The following is a 21,442-nucleotide window of genomic DNA, read 5'->3' on the forward strand; positions in this document are numbered from 1 at the left end:
CGCTGGTTCCGATTCCGGGTCAGGGCACATGCCCAGGTTGTGGGCCCCATCCCCAGTGGGGGGCATGCAGGAGGCGGTCAGTCGATGTTCTCTCTCATTGATGTTTCTGATTTTCTCTCCCTTCCTCTCTCTAAAAGAGAGAGAGAGAGAGAGAGAGAGAGAGAGAGAGAGAGAGAGAGGAAGGAAGGAAGGAAGTCCTTTTGAGCAGGACAGTTTCAGGGTCAGGATAAGCGTCACTTTTTTATCATTCAAGTCAGCCCTCCTCACTCCTCCCGAGTCAAGTCAGCGACAACACACTTTCACAGGGCCCTCTCCGCCCTCTTCTAGGGCATATTCTTTGGCCAGGCCGCGCTGACCGCCCTGTGCCGGGCCTCTGGTTCTCGAATGCCCCGCGGTCGGCTGCACGCCCCCTCCCACCCAGTCTCGCGCGGGGCCTCGGAGCGCGGGGCAGTGGCGGCCGCGGGGAGGTCGGTTGGGGATGGTCCTCCTCGAGGTCGCCCGCTGTGTCCCTCCCAGACAACAGATCCCTCCGGGCGACAGACGGTCCTCGCGCTCAGAGCCGCCCCTTTAGGATGCGGAGGGCGCGGAACCGAAGGGCTGCGCTGCCCAGGGCGCCCTCGCAGCCCAGAGTCGCGCCTGCGAGCACCCGTGCGCCAGGTGAGCGGGCGCCGCCCCCGCAACGTGGCTCGTGCGTGGAGACAGATCTCGCGGCGCTGCCCGCGACACCGGAACCTCCGGTCCTCCAGAGGGCGCTGCCGGGCCGAGCCCGCACACCGGCCTTCGGAGCGGACGGGCCCCGGTGGAACCGCGCGCGGGAGCCCGGGAACCGAGAGCTAGAGCCGCTTGGCCCGCGCGCGACCCGCCCTGCCCCGGGGTAGACGCGACGGCAGAGGGGTGCGGGGAGGAGGCCGTGCAGTTCCCGCGGCCAGAACCGCGCAGGGAAGCGAGGTGCGCGGCCCGAGGACGGAAGACTTAGGGGACACTAGAAAGAAGGCTGCGGGCTTCGTCGGCAGTGGGGTTACCGGAGGTGATGCGTAACGCTGCAGTGTCTGCAGAGGAAGGGTTAGCGGGATGGCGGGGGCGGGGGGAGCCCTCCCCTACTTGGTTGGGGCGAGGGAAAGGCTGAAGGCGGGGTGGGGGAGGTGCTGCTGTTATTGACACCAAAGGCGCACAAGGGAGAAGGTGGGAGTGTCAGCGGGGCTGTGCGCTGGGAGGGCTGGCCGTCCTGAGCAGTTAGCGGGAGAAAGGCTGGGGGGTGGTGTGTTGGGGTCGGATACTCCTCCTGGAGGGATGGAGCCCGAGAGATGGAGGACGGGGTTGGGCCTTTGAAGGGGGACCGTTGGCAGGATTTGGGGGAAATTGGTGGGAGGGTGGTTGACTCCTGCGGCTGCTGGCAGATCTGGGGGCATAATGATGGGGCTGGGAGCCAATGTGGCATACCCTGGGCAGGACTGGGAGTGGACAGTTCAGCTGGCATTATTTTGAGGGCGGGGGTTGGGGTGAGTTACCATGGACTGGAGGAGAGCTGGCTGGTCCTGTGGTGGAGAGCCCAAACCGACTCCCCTTCTCTCCCCAGCCATCATGTTCAACCAGCTCCAGCAGCACCTGCAACAGCAGCAGCAGTTGCTGCAGCTCCAGCAGCTGCTCCAGCAGCCCCCGCCGCAGGCCCCACTGCCCATGGCGATCAGCAGGTGAGTTTCCCCCTGGAGGGGTGGGCATCTCTAGTCCTGCCACTCAGATCCAGGCCTTGGAGACCCCCTTCCCAGCCCTTTCTCCCAGGGACATACCTGTTTGAGTCCTGCAGGTCATCAGTTCCCACCCCAATGGGGGCAGAGAATGGAGGTGAGGGGTCTCAAGAAAGAGAGACTCTGACTCTCCCAGTAACCCTCTGACACCCATTCTCAACACACAGGGGGCTCCCCCAGCAGCAGCCACAGCAGCAGTTTCTGAATCTCCAGGGCAACAACTCGGCCTCCTTCCTCAATGGCTCTGTGCTACAGAGAGCTTTGCTTTTGCAGCAGTTGCAAGGTATGGCCACAGGCCCTGCTTACTCCGTCTCAGTGGCAGCTTCCCAGCAGTCCCACCACATTGAGTCTCACCAGATCCACATAGTTACCCTGAGAGGGAGCTACTGTCAGGGTCCTAGTTTAGGAATGAGGACATCAGGGCTCCAGGAGGTGCAAATCCCTAAGTTGCTCAGCTGCATGGGGGTCTATCTGATCACATTCATGTGCCCTTGGCCCTGGTGCTGGCTCTGTGGACAGCACTCAGCACACTTCACTGACATTCAGATTAGATGAGAAGCCAGATGGAAAGATCTGCTTTGACCACCCTTCTCCGAAGCTCATTTGACAGATGAGGAAGTTGAAGTTCAGAGACGGGAAGTCATTTGCCCTGCATCACACAGCACCAGCAGTGGCTAAGCTAGACCAAGGCCTGGGCCTCCTGATCCTCTGGTTCTCTGAGTGGGTGCTTTAAACTCTGCCCTTGCCTCAGTTTCCCCATGTGGGAGCAGTCTCTCAGCTCTTCCTTTCAAGATGTTGTTGCTCCTGATACTTTCCAAGATACCTCAGCCCCTGCAGGAGTAATCCAGGGTCCCATTGACTTGGGGCCAGCTCATGTTCAGACCCAGCCCCTCCCACAGGGTAGGTGTGGATTGCTGGGCTGGACACTGCTGAGGCCTTTAGAAACCCACTTCCTTGATTCTGTTGATAACCCTAAAGAGGGTTGTCATGATCCCATTTTACAGATGAAAATACTGAGGCCCAGAGTGGGATCATGTGTCCAACATCACACCGAGTAGGTGTTGATTACAGGGAGAATTAGAGCCCAGACCTTACTACAGAGCTGTGTTCATAGACACTAGACTATCCTGCCATCGAGCAGGGTTTGCAGCCAGGTCAGAAGATGTGATGGTTGCCACTCTTCAGCCCTGCCAGGGCCACATGGGTGTGAATGGGTCTGAGAGCTGACTTAGAAATGACAGATAGCCCTGGCCTGTGTAGCTCGGTAGGCTGGGCGTCATACCGTGCACTGAAAGGTTGCTGGTTCAATCTCAAGTGGGGGGCATGTGGGAGGCAGCCCATCCATGTTCTCACATTAGTGTTTCTCCCTCTCTCTCTCCCTCTCTCTCTCGAAAGGTCAATAAAAGTCTTTTTTTTTTTTAATCCTCACCGGAGGATACTTTTCCATTTATCTTCAGATAGAGCGGGAGGGAGGAAGGGAGGAAGAGAGAGAGAGAGAGAGAAAGAGAGAAAAATACCAATGTGAGAGAGACACATCAATTGGTTGCTTCCCACACAACCCCAACCGGGTCTGGGGACGAACCGCAACTGAGGTATGTGCCCTTCACCGGACTCTCTGGTCCACAAGCCGATGCTCTAACCACTGAGCACAACTGGCCAGGGCAATAAAAAGTCTTTTTAAAAATGACAATTGTACACCTGAAACCTATATAATTTTTTTTCTTTATTGATTCCAGAGAGAGAGGAAGGGAGAGGAACACAGAGAGAGAAACATCAATGAGAGAGAATATCGATTGGCCGCCTCCTGCATGCCCCTCACTGGGGATCAGGCCCACAACCTGGGCATGTGCTCTGACCGGAAATCAAACTGGCAACCTCCTGGTGCATGGGTTGACTCTCAACCACTGAGCCACACCAGCCTGGAAAGCTATATAATTTTATTAACTAATGTCACCCCAATAAACTCCATTAAAAAATAAAAAATAAAGAAATGACAGATAGATGGGTGGAGAGAGAAAACCGCACACAGAGACCCACAATATATGCATATCTGTTCCTCCCATTTCCCCCATTTAAAAAGTTACACTTTTCAAAGACAAATGAAAAGACTATTTTAAAAAGAGTATAAGCCCAAATTATCGTATGTAGACTCATTCACCTCCTGAAGAAAACCACCTGTCAGGGTTTTGATGTATTTCCTCCCATTTTTTTTAGGCACAAACTTGGGAATTTGTATATGATTGTGGTTATTGATATAAGTGAAAGACTGGATCTTGTTTCTTTTTCACTGACTAGAATGGCACGGTCATTTATTATACAATTTTTTTTTCTTTTTTGCTACGTGCTCCTAGTGGGAACCGAACCCAGGACTCTCTGGTCCGCAGGCCGATGCTTCAGCCACTGAGCCAAACAAGCCAGGGCCATTTATCATATAATTTGACAGTCTCTGTAAAGATTATTTATTTATTTATTTTTTATCCTCACCAGAGGACATTTTTCGATATTTTGTTCAGATAGAGTGGGAGGGAGAGAGAGAGAAACATCAACATGAAAGGGACACATCAAGTGGTTGCCACCCACACGACCCAACCAGGGCCAGGGACAAACTGCAACCGAGGTACATGCCCTTAGCGGGAACCGAACCTGGGTCTCTCGTACCGCAGGCCGACGCTTCAACCACTGAGCCAAACCAGCCAGGGCTGTAAAGATTATTTTTTAGCAGCTGTTTAATATCCACTGGGGAGATGTGCCTACCTAAACCTCCTCAGCTGTTTCTTTTTTCTTTTTCTTTTCTGTTTTAAATAATACTGGGATGAATGTTGTGTTTGAGACTATTTTCTTAGACTGGATCCCCAAGAGTAGAATGACTGGGTCGGGGGGATGGATATTTTATGGCTTTTGATAAAAATTGCCAAATTGCTTTCCCAAAGGACTGGACCAGTTTGCAATGTCACCAGCCACGTATGACAGTACCGGTCTCACCATGCCTACAGCAACACTGGGTATTATATGCCTTTTATATATATATATATATGTTTATTACATATAATTTACTAATTTGGTTGACAAAAAAGCTGTATTGTTAATGTTTTAGTTTTGATTTCTTGGAGTGCAAGTGCAGTTTAACATTTTTTAATCCTTACCTGAGGATATTTTTCTATTTGTCTTCAGACAGAGTGGGAGGGAAGGAGAGAGAGAAACATCGACGTGAGAGGGACACATAGACTGGTTGCCTCCCACACGACCCCAACCAGGGCAGGGGATGAACTGCAACCAAGGTACGTGCCCTTGGCCGGAATCGAACCCATGACTCATTGGTCTGCAGCCAACACTCTACCACTGAGCCAAACTGGCCAGGGCCAGTTTAACATTTTATAATTGTCTGTTAAGCATTTTATTTCTTGCGCTTTGTCCATGTCCTTTATCACTTTTCTTCTTTCTATTCTTTTTTTTTTAAATCCTCACCTGAGGACATATTTCCATTTTTGTTCCGATAGAGTGGGAGGGAGAGAGAGGAAGAGAGAGAGAGAAACATCGACATGAAAGGGAGACACGGAGTGGCTGCCTCCTGCAGGACCCCAACCAGGGCCGGGGATGAATCGCAACTGAGGTACGTGCCCTTGACTGGAATTGAACCCGCAACTCGTTGGTCTGCGGGCCGACGTTCTAACTACTGAGAAACCTGCCAGGGCTCTTCTTACTTTTTATTTTTGCTTGATCCCTTCACTTATTTCACTCAGCCCATCCAAAATCCCTTCCCCTCTGACAATTGTCAGTTGTTCTCTATGAGCCTGTTTCTATTTTGTTTGTTAGTTTATTTTGTTTATTAGGTTCCACATATGAGTGAAATCATATGGTATTTGTCTTCCTCTGACTGTCTCATTTCACTTAGCATAATGCTCTCCCAAGTCCATCCATGCTGTTGCAAAGGGTAAGAGTTCCTTCTTTTTTATGACCAAGTAGTATTCCATTGTGTAATTATATCACAGGGGTTTTTTTTGTATTTTTTTCTTTTATTGATTTTAGAGAGCGAGGAAGTGAAAGGGAGAGAGAGATAGAAACACTGTTGAGAGAGAACATTGATTGGCTGCCTCCTGCATGCCCCCTATTGGGTTTGGGCCCACAACCTGGGCATGTGTCCTGACCGGGAATCAAACCAGCAACCTTCTGGTGCATGGGTTGATGCTCAACCACTGAGCCACACTGGCCAGACTACCACAGCTTTTTTATCCACTTATCTGCTGATGGACATGTGGGCTGCTTCCAGGTCTTGGCTATTGTAAATAATGCTGCAATGAACATAGAGGTGCACATATTATTCTGAATTAGTGTTTTGGGTTTCTTCAGATATATTCCCAGGAGTGGAATCACTGGGTCATAAGGCAGTTCATTTTTAGTTTTTTGAGGAAAGTCTACACTGCTTTCCATAGTGGCTGCACCAGTCTGCATTCTCACCAACAGTGCACAAGGGTTCCCTTTTCTCCGCGTCCTCGTCAGCACTTGTAGTTTGTTGATTTATTGATGGCAACCATTCTCACAGGTATGAGGGCTTGTCATTTTTCTTTTGGAGTGGGCCATGTTTGATCTCTCTGTAAAAGCTGGTTGGTGTTCTTTCTGTGTACATCTGTGTACACGTATTTGTTTTAAGTTCCTGTTAATCGAACACTTACTTTATACAAGGTACACTTGTATATCTCATTGGATTCTCAAAAACCACTATGAGTCAAGCACTATTATCATCCCCATTTACAGATGAGGGAACTAAGGCTAAGAAGGGGAAACTGATGTGCTCAAGGTCACAGAACCTGTACAACAGTGCACCTTTGAACCAGCTGCCCCAGCGCATCTGACCCACGCCCTGAACCCCTGTGCTGCTCGTCCCAGCCTTGGGGCAAGAATTTGAATGTTTTTTTATGGCTCAAATACTTCCCAAGCACTGGGCTTCAGATCCTGACTGGATGGCTGGCCCTGAGGAGTCGCCCGTGTGGTTGGGTGCTGGGCAGCGGGCAGTAGATAAGGCAGTTGTGCAGCTGGTCCTAGAACAGGCATACTTGAGCGTGTGGGACACAGGATCTAGGAAAGCCCCCCAGAGAAAAAATCACCTACATGGAGATCTGAAGGATGACTGGGAGCAGGGGCAGAATGTCCCAGGTAGAAGGAACCAGGTAAGAAGAAACCAGGCTTGTTTGAGGGACACATGTGGGCTGCCTCCCTCATGGAGTCTAGTGGGGATGCGTGGAGATAGCAAGAGAGGAGGTTGGGAGGAGGGCGGGGCCGGACCTGGTACCGTGGGCAGCAGGGGGCTGTGGAAGGGTTTAGGCAGCGGGAAGGGCGAAGTCAGAACGTGGCTTTAGAAAGATCACCGACTTCTGCTGCTCTCCAGTGCAGGGACTGACTGACATTCAGGATGGGTAGCTTTGGAAGGGGGCTGGGAGTGGAACTGGAAAGGGGAGTCCGGCTGGACTGGGAACAGGGGTAGGGGGCAGGGTTGATAGGGTTTGGGTTGGCTTGGATGGGGGGATAAAGAGAGCGAGGAGTCAGGAGGACCTCCCAGAGACCCTGCCTGGACACGTCCTCCACTTTGTGTCTGTTGTGCTACTCGCAGAGACGGCACTATCTCCCCGGGTGATGGCTGGGCCACTGACTGTGGCCACGCGTGGAAAGTGCTTGGCCTCTACCATCCAGCCCCAGTTGTAATCCCTCCTCTCCCATCTTCGTGCCTGCAGGTAACCTCCGAAGCTTCAACCTGGCGACCCCGAACCTGACAGCCCCCAGCCTCACACCCCCACAGCTGGCCACCCCAAATCTACAACAGTTTTTTCCCCAGGCCACTCAGCAGTCCCTGCTGGGACCCCCTCCTGTCAGGGTCCCCATAAACCCCTCCAAGCTCACCCTTTCAGGGCGGGCCCCCCAGAAACAGGCCGGGACACCCTCCTCCACCACCCCTGAGCGCAAGGTGAGTGGTGGCTGGGGCGGAGCAGGTGGGGATGGGAGAGGGCAAGCCTGGGTATCAGCCCAGCACCCGCTTTGGCTCACACTGGGCCTTTGGGCAGGCCACACCCCTCTTTCTGCCTCAGTTTTCTCATCTGTAAAATGGGCAGGAGGTAAGTTGGATTTGTCTAGTTTCTCAAACTTCAAATGTTCCCGAACCCCTGATGCGATCTTTGCCATGTCCAAATACCACCAGTATTATTATTTACCTAAAATTTCTCTTTTTAAAAAAGTTGAGATATACTTGACACATAACACTGTATTAGTTTAATACAAGCAGTACTGCCTGATGGAAATAAAATGCAAGCCGTATGGGCAATTTAATTTCTTTCTAGTAATCCCATTAACAAGATGAAATGAAACCGGTGAAATTAATTTTCTTCATATCTCCTATTTAACCCAATATATTAAACAATTATCATTCTAACATGTAATCAATACAAAAAAATGAATGAGGCATTTTATATCTGTGTGTGTGTGTGTGTGTGTGTATGCTAAGTCTTTAAAATACTGATGTGTATTTTATACTGAAATCTCAATTGGGATTGCCACATTTCAAGTACTTAAAAGCTACCCACATGTGGCTAATGGCTCATGTCTGGGATAGCACAGCTTTTAGGTATTGATTGGTTGATTGATTTTTAGAGAGAGAGGAAGGGGGAGAGAAACATTGATTTGTTGTTCCACTTACATAAGCATTCATTGGTTGATTCTTGTATGTTCCCTGACCAGGTATCGAACCTATAATCTTGGTGTATAGGGATGACGCTCTAACTACCTGAGCTAGCTGGCCAGGGCCTCTTCTCTTCTCAATTATTTAAAAAGGAAACAAATTGTATCACTACCTAATTTTTTTAGAGAGGGAAAAGGAGGGAGAGAGAGAGAGACAGAGAGAGACAGAGAGAGACAGAGACACATTGATGTGAGGGAGATACATCAGTTGGTTGTCTTCCAAATGAACCCACAACCTAGGTGTGTGCCCTGACCGGGAATCGAACCTGCAACCTTCCGGTGCACAGGACAGTGGTCTAACCAACTGAGCCACTACCTAAAATTTAACAAACAGTATAAAAAAAAGTAATGGGGGTGAAAGCATATTGTAAAATCCTGAACCCTACACCTGCTGTCTAAAGGTTCTGAGCCAGATCCCCTTCTCTTTCCTGTTTGAAAGGTGGCTAAAAACATCAAAGGGAAGGTCCCCTTGACATAAGCAGAAAGACTCAAAGAGACTTGCAAAGGGAATCCTGTCCTCCCTGAGACTATCATGTCCCCGAATGTCCTGGCAGCTCCTCACACATAACATGCTCCTCAGAGAGCATTCTGGGGCATGGCAGTATCCACCTTCCTGCCTGCCCTGGGGCAGCCCCCGCCTGGAGGTGAGCATTTCCCTCTGGAGAGGGGTCCCGGCCTCTGACCTTCCATTGGGCCTCTCCTCACATGGTCTTGTCTGTGAGCTGCCCACCCCCATTCTACATATGGGAAAACTGAGGCTCAGAGTAGGGTAGAGGTTGCCCTGGGCTGCACAGCTGTTGAGACAGACCCAGAGCTGGGCTTCCTGACTTGAAGGGCAGTGCAGGGTGAGAGCTGGGTAGTTTTTGAAGGGCTCAGAATCCTGATGTGGTACATGGTCCAGCGAAGTACTCATTCCCTGGGCTTAGGAGGGAGGGAGGCTATATGTGAGCTCCTGGGCTTCCTGGGGGTGGGGGTCGAGGGGGCAGAACCAGCTACAGCCATGCATTTATTTAGTGAACATCTGTAAGTCTCTACAGGGGACTCAGTGGTCTGGCCCTCCTGGAGATCTCGGGCTGGGAAGGAGGCTGGGGGTGATCATAAGACATTAATGCAAATACTGCTTCCACCAATTAAGACTGTGGAAAGTGTGCCCTGGCCGGTTTGGCTCAGCGGTAGAGCGTCGACTCATGGACCAGTGAGTTCCAGGTTTGATTCCAGCCAAGGGCATGTACCTAGGTTGCGGTTTGTCCCCAGCCCTGGTCAGGGTCATGTGGAAGGCAACCAGTTGATGTGTCCCTCTCATGTCATGTTTCTTTCTCTCTCCCTTACTCTCCTTTCCCTACCTGAAGATAAATAGAAAAATATCCTCGGGTGAGGATTTAAAAAAAAAAGACTATAGAAAGCACCACAATAGGGAATGCCAAGGCCCTCTGGGCACTTGTGCTAGGGTTCTGGACCTACTCTGGGGTCAGGAGGGCTTCCTGTAAGAAGTGCCTTTGAGCCCTGGCCGGTTTGGCTCAGCGGTTAGAGCGTCCGCCTGCGGTCTGGAGAGACCCGGGTTCGGTTCCCGCTAAGGGCATGTACCTCGGTTGCAGTTTGTCCCCGGCCCTGGTTGGTCGTGTGGGTGGCAGCCACTCGATGTGTCCCTTTCGCATCGATGTTTCCCTCTCTCTCTCTTCTTCTCTCTCCCTCCCACTGTGTCTGTACAAAAAATGGAAAAATGTCCTCGGATGAGGATTAAAAAAAAAAAAAAAAGAAGTGCCTTTGAGGCTCTTGATGAAGGCCTGTAGCAAGATGAGGCCTGGGGCTCTGGGGAACCAGAAAGAAGGCCAGTGTAGATGTAGAGGGAGAAAGGGGGTGAGTAGGGAGAGCTGAAGCTGGAGGCGTGCGTGTGGGGACAGAGGTCATTTTGTGTAGGAGGTAGGGGAGGTGGTGTTAGGGTCGGGGTGGAAAAGTAGTACTCCAGGCCTAGGAGAAGTCACGGGAGGGTTTCAGCCTGAAACAGACATGAGACATGAGCAGGTTTGTATTTGAGCAGGATCCCTCTGGAGGGTCGCTTTGTGGAGAAGAGGGTGGGGAAGTCAGGAGGCACCATGGCCAGGAGAGGGCTCATGTCCCCCAAACCTGGGTTTACTTGACAGGCGTTTAGATGGCACTCCGTGGCACGATTCCCGGGGTGTTTAAGATCATCTCTTGGCATCTCGGGGGCCAGACCCACTAGAGGTCCCTAGGCCCCTTCATCTCCTGGGGAACTTGCGCCACTCTGGGGCAAGGATATGTTCAAAGGGTGGGTGGTGAGTGTCAGAAACAGTTTCTGAAAGGAAGCAGGATTCTTCTTCTCAGACGATGCCCATGGAAGACCAGGCAGACCCCCCAGAGGGGTCTGAGGAAGCTGCAGAGCTCCGAGTGGACACACCAGGTGAGGGAGGCTGCTGGCCGTTCAGAGAGGATGGGAGGGGGGGCAAGTGAGGGAAGGGTTGGCCATGGAGGCAGATCTGGGAGGCAGGGATTTGGCGTGCGGTGAGCCCAGGCCTTACCTCCCAGAGATGGTTGCTGTTTCACCCGCCACTGGCAGTGACTCATCTGCCCTTCATTCTAGACCAAGATCCTCCTCCATACCCAGATGACATTGCTAAGGAGAAAAGCCCTTCAGCACCTGAGCCAGAGTCCTGTGACGCGTCTGAGCCACCAGCTAAAAGGTCAAAGAGGTAACTGATACTGAAACCCTGCCGGGGCCCAGGAGCCCTGTACTCTCATTGCAGAAGGCCCTGCAAAGGCAGCGGGTGGGTGTAGGTGGGGGCAGGGTCCATCAGGGAAGCTGGAGCAAGGAAAGGGAATTGGCCTCTGGCTTGGAGGAAGGTCAGACCTTATTCTGCACCTCACCTGGGAAGGCACCGGGCCAGACACTCTAGTGAGGGCAGGTTGGAGGGTGAAGATGTGCATTTGGGACCTCAGGGTGAGCAGAGGGTGGGTAGCTTTATAGGTCCTTTTATACAGATTAGCAAGTTGTGGGAGGTGGGAGCAAGTGATCCTGCCAATTTATTTAGGTGGAACTGGGGCCCTGAGACCAAAGGGTATTTATTACCCAAATGCCCAGTGATGATTGGAACCTGGGTCTCAGTCTTTCTAGGGAGCCCCTTATGGCAGTTGGAAGACATAAATTTGATCCCCTCTTGATCCTTCCTAGCTCAGAGGAGCCCACAGAGAAGAGACCCCCAGGGCAGCTGCAGGCAAAGATCCAGCCACAGGCCCGGATGACAGCACCAAAGCAGACACAGACACCCGAGCTGCTGCCTGATACATTAGAAGCCCGAGTGCTACCACGATTCCAGCCACGGGTTCTACAGATCCAGGCCCAGGTGCAGCCACAGACCCAGCCACAGATGCCACCAGTGGATGCCCAGGTGCAGCCAAAGCTGCAGAAGCAGGCACAGACACAGACCTCTCCAGAGCACTTAGTGGCACAGCAGGCGCAGCCAAAGCTGCAGAAGGAGGCAGAGCCACAGAAGCAGGTGCCGCCACAGGTGCAACCACAGGCACATTTACAGCCCCCAAGGCAGGCACATCCACAGGTGCAGAAGCAGGCACAGACGCAGACATATCCACAGGTCCAAGCAGGAACACAGCCAAGGGTCCAGCCAGTGGAGCAGCTACCAGAGCAACCTTCAGTACAGTTGCCAGTGCATCCACCAGATGAGACCCAGGGGCAGCCTCAGACCCAGCCACAGGTGCCAGCATCGGAGCAAGCACCAGTTCCAATTCATTCCACTTTGCCGGAGACACCGCCCAGTATGGAAGAAACTGAAGCAGGTAAGAGCGCTGGATCCAGCCAGCCCATGATGGGATAGCTCTGCCCGGACCCCTCTTCCCTCCCCTGGCAATGCCCAGCCCTGACTTAGGTTGCTGCCTGGGACCAAGAGTTGGACCTAGAACCAGGGTTTGGGGCCATTCATACCAGAGGTTTCAAGGCCTTGGGTGTGAGCACAGAAGGTGGCCCTTGGGCCCTGGTCCTTCTGTGTCAGATGGGAGATGGACCCTGGGAAACAGAGCACATCTGTCATTCCAGGCCTGGAGGAGGCCTTGCCGGAACCAGTGGGCGCCCAGGTCAGCGTGGAGGAGAGCCAGGAGGAGCTGACCAGTGGCCTGGATGTGGGAGAATGTGAAAAAAGAGCAAGAGAGATGCTCAGGGTGGGTAGAGATGCTGATGGGGCAGCGTGAGGACCACAGTGCCCAGTGGTGGGAGGACTTCTTCTCCCAGCCCCCTCAGGCCCCCTCGTGTGCCCCACCTGGGACATGGGACTGCCGCCCTCCACCGGGGCTTGCGGGCAGACCAGAGTGGGTTTGACATGGTTTGTCCAACTCTCATGCTATTGTGTCGCCTTCACATGCCTTTGCTCTGAAACTGATGGTTCTTTAGTGACAAGAGTCTGTTCTAGCTTGCTCATCCCCAAACTAGAGCCCCTTGTCCCCTCACATGAGTAACATTGCTCTTTGGAGGGAGCAGAGTGGCAGCCCGTGCCAGGGGCTCGGGTGCCAGCTCTGCTTCACAGTGGACTGTGGCCAAACCCATTCCCTTCTTTGTGTCTCAACTTCTCCGTTTGTCATGTGTGTGTGTTGGGGGGGGGGGGGGCGGACTTGACATTTAGGTGGGCCTGGCTCTGGGGCCTGGCTGCGGTGCTTCCTAGCTGTGGGGGCCCGGGCACCGTCTCGCTGCTTGGAGCCGAGTTCCCCCATCTGTAGAGGGGGCTGTCAGGAGGGCCTGGTGAGACAGTGCCCGTAGGTATTTAGCACGGGGGCTGGCCCAGCTGCCCCAGCTGGTGGTTCTTGCTCCTGGTGCAGGTGTGCAGCGCCGGGGGCTCCCTGAAGGTCACCATCCTGCAGAGCAGTGACAGCCGGGCCTTTAGCACTGTGTCCCTCGCACCCGGGCCACGTTCCAGCGACTCCACCTCTGCCACCCCTGCTGCTGCCAGCCCCCCCTCCAGGCAGGCCCTCCAGTTCTTCTGCTACATCTGCAGGGCCAGCTGCTGCAGCCAGCAGGTACTGCCCCCGGGGCCCTGGGCCGTGGGCAGGCCAAGTGGGGGGTCTGTGTGGGATGCCCAGCCCGCCTGGTCCCCGGCTGCCTGAGTGACCACATGGGGAACTGCGTAGCTCCCAACATGTTTTCTGATCAGCGACGCAGGCAGTATTTTACAGTCAGGCAGAGCTGATTTGAATCAGCCCTGACCAGCTGTGTAGACCTCGGAAGGAGAACTCACCCTTTGTGCCTCAGTTTCCTCATGCGTCAGACAAAAAGACATTTAGAATCCACCACATCGGGTGGTTCTGAGGACTCGGCGACTTGATGTTGAAGTCAGGAGCCCCAGGCCCGGCCCCGAGTGGGCGTAGCACTAGTGGCAGCAGCATATTCGTATTATCACTCCTAGTTCGTTGTGACCCTTGTCACTGTGCCTTGCCGGAGCAGAGCCAGAGGACCCGAAAGTTGATCAGATGGCTCCTTGTCTGTGAGGTGTGCACACAGGCTCCATGAGGAGCGGAAGCTCTGGCTGCTGTGTGCTCGCTCTGTGCCTCAGTTTACATCCTTCTCTGGCCCACAGTGTTGTAGGAAGAGAAATGGCCTCACAGCAGTGCTGAGGTGGCCATGCAGCCGAGGTTGGAGGCCTCGTTCCTGGGCCCCGGCCCTGGGCCTTCCGGGGCTCAGTCCTCATGCCCATCCCGCACTCCCTCCCGTTGTAGGAGTTCCAGGACCACATGTTGGGGGCCCAGCATCAGCAGCGGCTTGGGGAGATCCAGCACATGAGTCAAGCCTGCCTCCTGTCCCTGCTGCCTGTGCCCCGGGATGTCCTGGAGAGAGAGGAGTGAGTGCAGGATCTCGGAGGCCCTGTACGGGGTGTTGGGGGTTACGGGGGGGTGGAGCAGTCTTGCAGGCCAGGCAAGGCTGAGACAGCCGATTCTACCATCTGCAAGGTCTGCCTTTGTGTTAAGCATTGCCCTCCCCCAGAGGCCTCTTCACACCATTAACTGTGTCACCTTGGGCCTCGGTTTTCCTTGTCTGTAAAATGGCCTCGTAGGGGTGTAATGCAGGAATTCATGAACTAGACCAGTTCCATCCAGGCAGGAACTGTGTGACCAGCCACATGGGCAGGAAGTGGGTTGTGGGGCTGCTCCCTGGCGAATGTGCTGAGCCTACCACAGGGGCGTGGTGGTTTCAGGTCATCTTGTGGCCCGAGGTTAGAGCTAGCCTGAGTCTCTCCCTTTCATTGTCATGGGTGCTTGATCGATCAGAAATGTCAGCCCTCCTGGAGTCTGGGATCAACTTTTGGGGTGGAAGGTAGAAGCGAGAAGCTGGAGGACCTGCCATGACTCTGTGGGCGTCACAGAGGCCCGCAGGGCCTGGGAGGCATCATCAGGGAGAAGCAGGTTCCTGGGGGGCCCAGGCTCTGTCTCACGGGACAGCTGCCCTGCAGCTCCCGGTCTCCTAATTTTTTCCGGAAAATCCAGAAACCCAATTTGTACGTGAAATCTCCGAATTTCAAAATGTTAATGGCTAGTTCAGAATTGAAACAAAACAAAACAAACCCTGTGGGGGCTAAATGAAGCCCTTCGCAGGCTGGACAAGCCCTGCAGCGGTGGGCAGGGACTCTGCCCTGAGCATTTACAGAGGGTCACATCTTGAAGTTCCCTGTGCGGGTGGGGGCGCAAGAGCCCTGCGTGACAGAGAGCACTCTCTCCAGAGGCAGCTGTCTCTGGCGGCAGTTCTCACCTTGCACAGAGCTTCCCGTGGGGCTTTGCCATTTGTTCTCAAGCTTTAAACCCCCCCCTGCCCGCTGGCCTAGGAGTTACACTCGGTGAAATCATAAACACGGGACAAAGGTGACTCACAAAGATGTTCCTTGTAATAGTGATACAATGTAACAGTGAACAATTTGTTACTATTATTATTTTTTTAATCCTCACCTGAGGACATTTTTCCATTTTTTGTTCAGATAGAGTGGGAGGGAGAGAGAGAGAGAAACATCGATGTGAAAGGGACACATCAAGTGGCTGCCACCCACATGACCCAACCAGGGCCGGGGACAAACTGCAACCAGGGCCAGGGACAAACATGCCCTTAGCGGGAACCGAACCCGGGTCTCTCTGACTGCAGGCCAATGCTCTCACCACTGAGCCACACCGTCCAGGGCAGTAGTGTACAATTTAAATGGAAGTGATCTAAAATACCCAGAGGTAGGGGATTGGATAGATCAGTTAAGGCTTGTCCACATGGTGGAACAGCTAATAAATAGGACAGTGGCGGGAATTTATAAGGTAGAAACACATGTGCGATGCAGAGTCGAGGTAGAACAGGAACCCAGTGCACTGGCAGAACGAACTTGATTATGTCAAAGTAGTTCTGTGACCCATGAACATTGGGCAGGTGTAACCCAAGCTGTTAACAAGCTTTAGGTGGAGGGGATTGTTGAATTGTCTCCTGATGACATCCCCCCTTGAATCCTGACTTGGGCCCTGAAGCCATGCAGAAGGGGGCAGTCCAGATCGGCTGCCTGTCCTTCCTTCACCCAACAGTCAGAAACTCGACCAGGGCCCTGGTGATTCTGGGATGGAGTCCTAGCCCCCCAGAGCTTACCACACCCCAGTGGAGGGGTGGAGAAGGGTCCAGTCCTGTCAATTCATGTGGACAGTGCTGTGGCATTGGCACTTTGGGGCCTCAGACAGTGGCCTGTCTTCCTGGGATGGGGACAGGTCCAGGAATGGGAGGAGGGACAAGCACAGTCCCGGGAGCCACAGGGCATTTAGAGTGAAGGATAAAGAGACTTTTCAAGGCCAGATATCCTCAGTTGTGTCACTGTCCTGGTGACGCTCTGGCATCCCAAATGCTTCTAAATCTCATCCCCTTTCCCAACCCTGAGTCGCCTTGGTTATTCTTATTTAAGTATTCTGCCAGAGGGAGCTCAGAACCATTTTGTTAAGTTTCCAGAAGAGCTTCTGGTGGAACTGTGCTGCATTTATGGAGCACTGGGGAGAGCACAGTGTCACACTGAACTTGTGTTGACTGTCGTCCTTCAGAGAGCCTCCTCTGAGGCGCTGGTGTAACACCTGCCGGGTCTACTACATGGGCGACCTGATCCAGCACCGCAGGACGCAGGACCACAAGGTGCGAGGGCGCGCACGCTGCGAAGGCTCCCGCATGCACTGTCTCTAAGCCGAGGGCTGGGAAGGAGGGAGCCCGGGGTGGGTGTGGAAGGTCAGTGTCTGTCTCTGCTCGGCCATAACACGGAAGTGTAGATTCTCAGCGAGTCGGTCAGGTTTCTTCTTTGGGCTTCAGTTTCCCATCCGTCCAGTGTGGGCAAGGCACCATGTAGCCCTGCTCTTCAGCCATGGGGCTCGTGGAGCTCCTTTTGGTGGTTACCCTCTGCCATCCAGTCTCGGAGCCAGTGGCGCGGGGAGGGACGTGTTTGCCCACGCTGTGGTACGGGGCAGAGTGCAGCCAGATGGTTGCAAATGCAGTGGGCATTGCCTGGCTGCACCTGGGGACACTGCCCTCTGCCCATGTGGCCTGCCTTCCTGTCCCTAGATTGCCAAACAGTCCTTGCGACCTTTCTGCACCATCTGCAACCGCTACTTCAAGACCCCCCGCAAGTTTGTGGAGCATGTGAAGTCCCAAGGGCACAAGGACAAAGCCAAGGAGGTAACCCCGGCTTCCTGAGAGGACATAGGCTCAGAGAGGTACAGAGTCTTGGCGAGGCCATACAGCAAGTTAAGATTTATCCCAGCCCGAGCTCAGAGCAGGTCCGAGGGATTGGGATTCCCAGGGATGTGGTTGCCCAGAGCTGGCCTGAGCCCTGGCCCACTTTCCTGGGCAGCTGAAGATGCTCGAGAAGGAGATAGCTGGCCAAGATGAGGACCACTTCATCACGGTGGATGCTGTGGGCTGCTTTGAGGACGATGAAGAGGAGGAGGAGGAGGAGGAGGAGAATGAAGAAGAAGAGATCGAGGTTGAGGAAGAATTCTGCAAGCAGGTGCTTGTGGGGAGGAAGTGTGGGAGGCAGGCTGGAGGCTGGACTCCCAGCCCAGGAGGGACCTCGCCCCACCTCCCAGGGGCGCTTACAGGCACTAACACTTGCTACCATTTAGTATTAATAGTAACTATATTCTGCCCTGGCTGGTTTGGCTCAGTGGTTAGAGTGTTGGCCCTTGGACCAAAGGGTCACAGGTTTGATTCTCGGTCAAGGGCATGCACGTACCTGGGTCTTAGGTTCAATTCCTGCCCCCCGATGGGGTCATGTGGGAGGTAACCAATCAGTGTGTCTCTTTCACATTGATGCTACTTTCTCTCTTCCTCCCTTCCACTCTATCTAAAAAAGTCGATGGAAAGACATCCTCTGGTGAGGATTTATAACAACAACAACAACAACAATAATAATAATAATAGTAACTGTATTCTGCATGACTGTAAATGGATCACGATGACTGCAGGGTGGCAGTGGAATACGCGAGGGCCTCGAAGCCTGGCCGAAATTCCGACTTGGGTGGGGGAAGGGAAGGGGCATCGTAGGCGAAGGAACAGCATCCATAAAGGCCCGGATGGAGCAGCACGCACATGCAGGAAGTCGGCGTGAGGCGCTGTGGACCCGCAACGTGCTTTGAGCACCTGCCTATATACCAAGCATGTGCCAAGCACTTTCCTGGCAGCATCTCACCGATTTGGATGCCAGGTTGTGCTCAGAACACGCCACTATTCTGCCTCCCATGAGTGAGAAGCTGGAGAAGCGTGGATTCTTTTCAGTTTAACATGTTTCTGAGCAGCTATTCTGGGCCAGTTCCTGGTGCTGGATACCAGGGACATGGGGAAGCAAGGCCTGGCCGCTGCCCCCAAAGACCTCACCCGTAACAGTCCAGGGTGGTAGCGGGGCAGCAGAAAGGGGGTGCAGGGGGACTGTGGATGGAGGCTTGCAAGGCGGCCTCTAGCCCCGAGCAGATTAGGGTGAGTCTGGCTTTGCTCCTCAGTGTTAGGAGTGGTGTCCCGGGCTAGACCCTTGGCATCTCTGAGCCTGTTTCCTCTGTTCAACAGTCCCAACTCAGGCTGTGCGGAAGGGTCACAGCCCAGGGTGGTAAGTGGAAGTGGTTGTCACTCTTAGAGGCCACGGTTTTTTTTTTTTTTCCTTAATCCTTATCCAAGGATATTTTTCTGGTTATCTTCAGATAGAGTGGGAGGGGGAGAAATGAGGAGAGAGAAACAATAACGTACAAGGGACACATCAGCTGGGTGCCTTGCGCACTACCCTGACCAGGGCTGGGGACGAACCACAGCTGAGGTGCATGCCCTTGGCTGGAATCAAACTTGAGACTCATTGGCCGGCAGGCTGACACTCTACCGCCGAGCCAAACCAGCCAGGGTGGAAGCCACGTTTATTTGCCTGGTATGTGGTGGAAGGCACTGTTAGGTGTGGTGGCACTGACGTGGCTGGAGTCAGATGGCTTTATCTGGGAGGGGCTTATGTCCAGCAGGTGAGGCAGGGGTCCTCGATCACCTGAAAACCCTCCCCTAGAACTGAGGTCACTGCAGCATCAGGTAAGGGGTTCATGGTTAAAAGTGAAAGCAGGACTTGGGGCCTACCAGGGTTTACTGTCCTCACTCTTCTCTAAACCCGCTGTGTGACACCGGGCAAGTGAGTTAATGCGCCTGGGCCTCAGTTTCCTCTCATATAAAAAGCGTGAACCACAGGTAGTTGTGAGGATTCAGAGAGGTGACATGTGATGTGTTGGGCACACCTGGCAAGGATTTTGGCCACTGTGGGAGCAGGAGGGCTTCCTAGAGGAAGGGAGTGATTGAACTGAGCCTACAGAGTATGGAATTGGGAAAGGTACTATGGCAGGCAGGATCAGCATGTGCAAAGGTTCAGAGAATGCCACCCACAACCTCCTCAAAATCAAGGGAACTGTGTTCAAGAGCATGGGTGGGTTCCAGAGCCCTCCCACCTGCATTCGGGGGTGGGGGTCTTGGGGGGAAGCCATATCTGAGGCCCACACTTGCATGTTTCCAGGTGAGGTCCAGAGGGATATCCATAGAGGAGTGGAAAGACTCGGAGACGTATAACCCCAACACTGCATACGGTAAGACCCCAGCTCTGACCCAGCCTCCAGGCGATGGCCAGACCCAGGCACAGCACCCTGACTAGGCTCCCACTGCGCGGGTGGGGAATAAATGGGTCCCTGAAGAGGGCGGCGCACCTGGCTCGTGGAGAATGTGAGTGCAGAGACCCTGTTGTCCCACAGGTGTGGACTTCATGGTGCCTGTGATGGGCTATGTCTGCCGCATCTGCCATAAGTTCTACCAGAGCAGCTCAGGAGCAAAGCTTTCCCACTGCAAGTCCTTGGCCCACTTTGAGAACCTGCAGGTGAGCTGGGCCTCCTGCCCCATCCCACCCCGCCCAGGACTCTACTCCATCCAAACATGGGGGTGATGGCTAGTGGCCACCTCCCTCCTGTGCTTGACCTCAGCCCACAGGTGCACCCCCCAACAGGGAGGCCCTACCCACAGAGGGAATAAGAGCCAGGATGAGGCTGGGCTCTTTCTGCTTTTGTTCTGGGGGGTGGGGAGCAGTGCTGAGGGCCAGGTCGTTAGCTCTAGAGCTCTTGCCCAGGGAGGCCGAGCGCAGCACACGGGGTCACACGGCACGTCCAGCGCTGTCTCAGCCGGGGTGGGAGGAGGCCGAGCGCAGCACACGGGGTCACACGGCACGTCCAGCGCTGTCTCAGCCGGGGTGGGAGGAGGCCGAGCCCAGCACACGGGGTCACACGGCACGTCCAGCGCTGTCTCAGCCGGGGTGGGAGGAGGCCGAGCCCAGCACACGGGGTCACACGGCACGTCCAGCGCTGTCTCAGCCGGGGTGGGAGGAGGCCGAGCCCAGCACACGGGGTCACACGGCACGTCCAGCGCTGTCTCAGCCGGGGTGGGAGGAGGCCGAGCCCAGCACACAGGGTCACACGGCACGTCCAGGGTGGGGAGCAGCTGCTGGCCAGGAGTGCACCGGGTAAGGGAGCCAGCCCTGCCTCACCTGCACCCTCTGTGTCCAGAAATACAAGAAGGCCAAGAACCCCAACCCTATCACCAGGCCTGTGAGCCGCCGGTGTGCGATCACCGCCCGGAACGCCCTGACTGCTCTGTTCACCTCCGGCAGCCGCTCACACACCCAGCCCAGCACCCAGGACACAACCAATCCCCACAGCAAGGTGACGACCCAGCCTCCCCAGCCCCAATCTCGGCGCTCAACCCGCCTCAAAACCTGATAGGAGCTCCCACACCCAACTGGTCTGGGTCCAGATTTATGTTTTTTAGGAGTCTGCATGGAAACTTTGACATGGTTGGTGTTTTTATTCAGAATCCAATAAAAGAAGGTAGTTTGGCTATCTAGTTCCCACCACCACTCTGTCTGGGTGGGTGGGGGAGGGGAGCACCCCAGCACCCCAGCTAGCTCTCAGCCAGCGCCCAGCTGCCTGGGGCACAGTGGGGGCAAACCAAACAGGGACTCTGGGATCACAAGGTGCTTCACCTCTCCGAGCCTCAGTTTCCTTCTTAATAATGCATCAGAGCTAGGAAAGTACCTTCAAGTAAGACCTCATTTAATCTTCACAGTGACCCTAGGAAGGAGGTCTTGTTATCCCCAAATTACAGATGAAGAAACAGGCCTAACAAGGTCAAGTGACTTGCTAAAGGTCAAACATCTGGTGAGCGGCCAGGATTTGCCCCCAGGCCTGAGCTCTGGACCCTCTGCTAGCCTCGCTCCAGCTGGACCTTGTGGATGTGGAAGTGCAGGAAGAGGGGCCTCGTGCTCTTCTGGTTCCAAGTCTGTGGTGTACTAACGCGGACCCCGCCCTTCTCGTCAGGTGACCCAGTGATGGAGCATCAGTAAATGGAGCCCAGGCTGAGTTGAATCTTTAGTTCTGCCATTTCCCCATTTGGAAAGACCCTTACA

At 54.1% G+C, this 21,442-nt stretch overlaps 1 protein-coding gene across 3 annotated transcripts; it reads left to right on the top strand.

Moving 5' to 3' along the window:
• The first annotated feature begins 874 nt into the window (after positions 1-874).
• On the top strand, positions 875-21,120 carry CIZ1 (CDKN1A interacting zinc finger protein 1). Of its 3 annotated transcripts, XM_036260809.1 has the most exons (18): positions 876-948; positions 1,577-1,691; positions 1,913-2,028; positions 4,676-4,747; positions 7,472-7,701; positions 10,797-10,887; positions 11,068-11,176; positions 11,656-12,278; positions 12,535-12,656; positions 13,308-13,505; positions 14,202-14,323; positions 16,533-16,620; positions 17,041-17,154; positions 17,330-17,485; positions 19,511-19,580; positions 19,743-19,864; positions 20,544-20,699; positions 21,103-21,120. In XM_036260809.1, the coding sequence occupies exons 2-18, from the start codon at positions 1,582-1,584 to the stop codon at positions 21,103-21,105; spliced, it is 2,502 nt and encodes an 833-aa protein (XP_036116702.1). In that variant the 5' UTR covers positions 876-948; positions 1,577-1,581; the 3' UTR covers positions 21,106-21,120. The 3 variants fall into 3 exon arrangements, with proteins under 3 accessions (XP_036116701.1, XP_036116703.1, XP_036116702.1); XM_036260808.1 differs by lacking the exon at positions 21,103-21,120 and having other exon boundaries at positions 875-948; positions 20,544-20,775; XM_036260810.1 differs by lacking the exon at positions 21,103-21,120 and having other exon boundaries at positions 875-948; positions 10,812-10,887; positions 20,544-20,774.
• Positions 21,121-21,442: the final 322 nt, after the last annotated feature.

The sequence above is a fragment of the Molossus molossus genome, unplaced genomic scaffold (genome assembly GCF_014108415.1).
Source record: "Molossus molossus isolate mMolMol1 unplaced genomic scaffold, mMolMol1.p scaffold_m16_p_14, whole genome shotgun sequence".
NCBI lineage: Eukaryota > Metazoa > Chordata > Mammalia > Chiroptera > Molossidae > Molossus > Molossus molossus.

Excerpts from the sequence above, each read along its gene's own strand:
- CIZ1 (XM_036260808.1), top strand. The coding sequence starts at position 1,582 with ATGTTCAACCAGCTCCAGCAGCACCTGCAACAGCAGCAGCAGTTGCTG. Across the intron at positions 12,279-12,534 it reads TATGGAAGAAACTGAAGCAG|GCCTGGAGGAGGCCTTGCCG; the intron begins GTAAGAGCGCTG and ends CTGTCATTCCAG. Across the intron at positions 14,324-16,532 it reads GATGTCCTGGAGAGAGAGGA|AGAGCCTCCTCTGAGGCGCT; the intron begins GTGAGTGCAGGA and ends GTCGTCCTTCAG.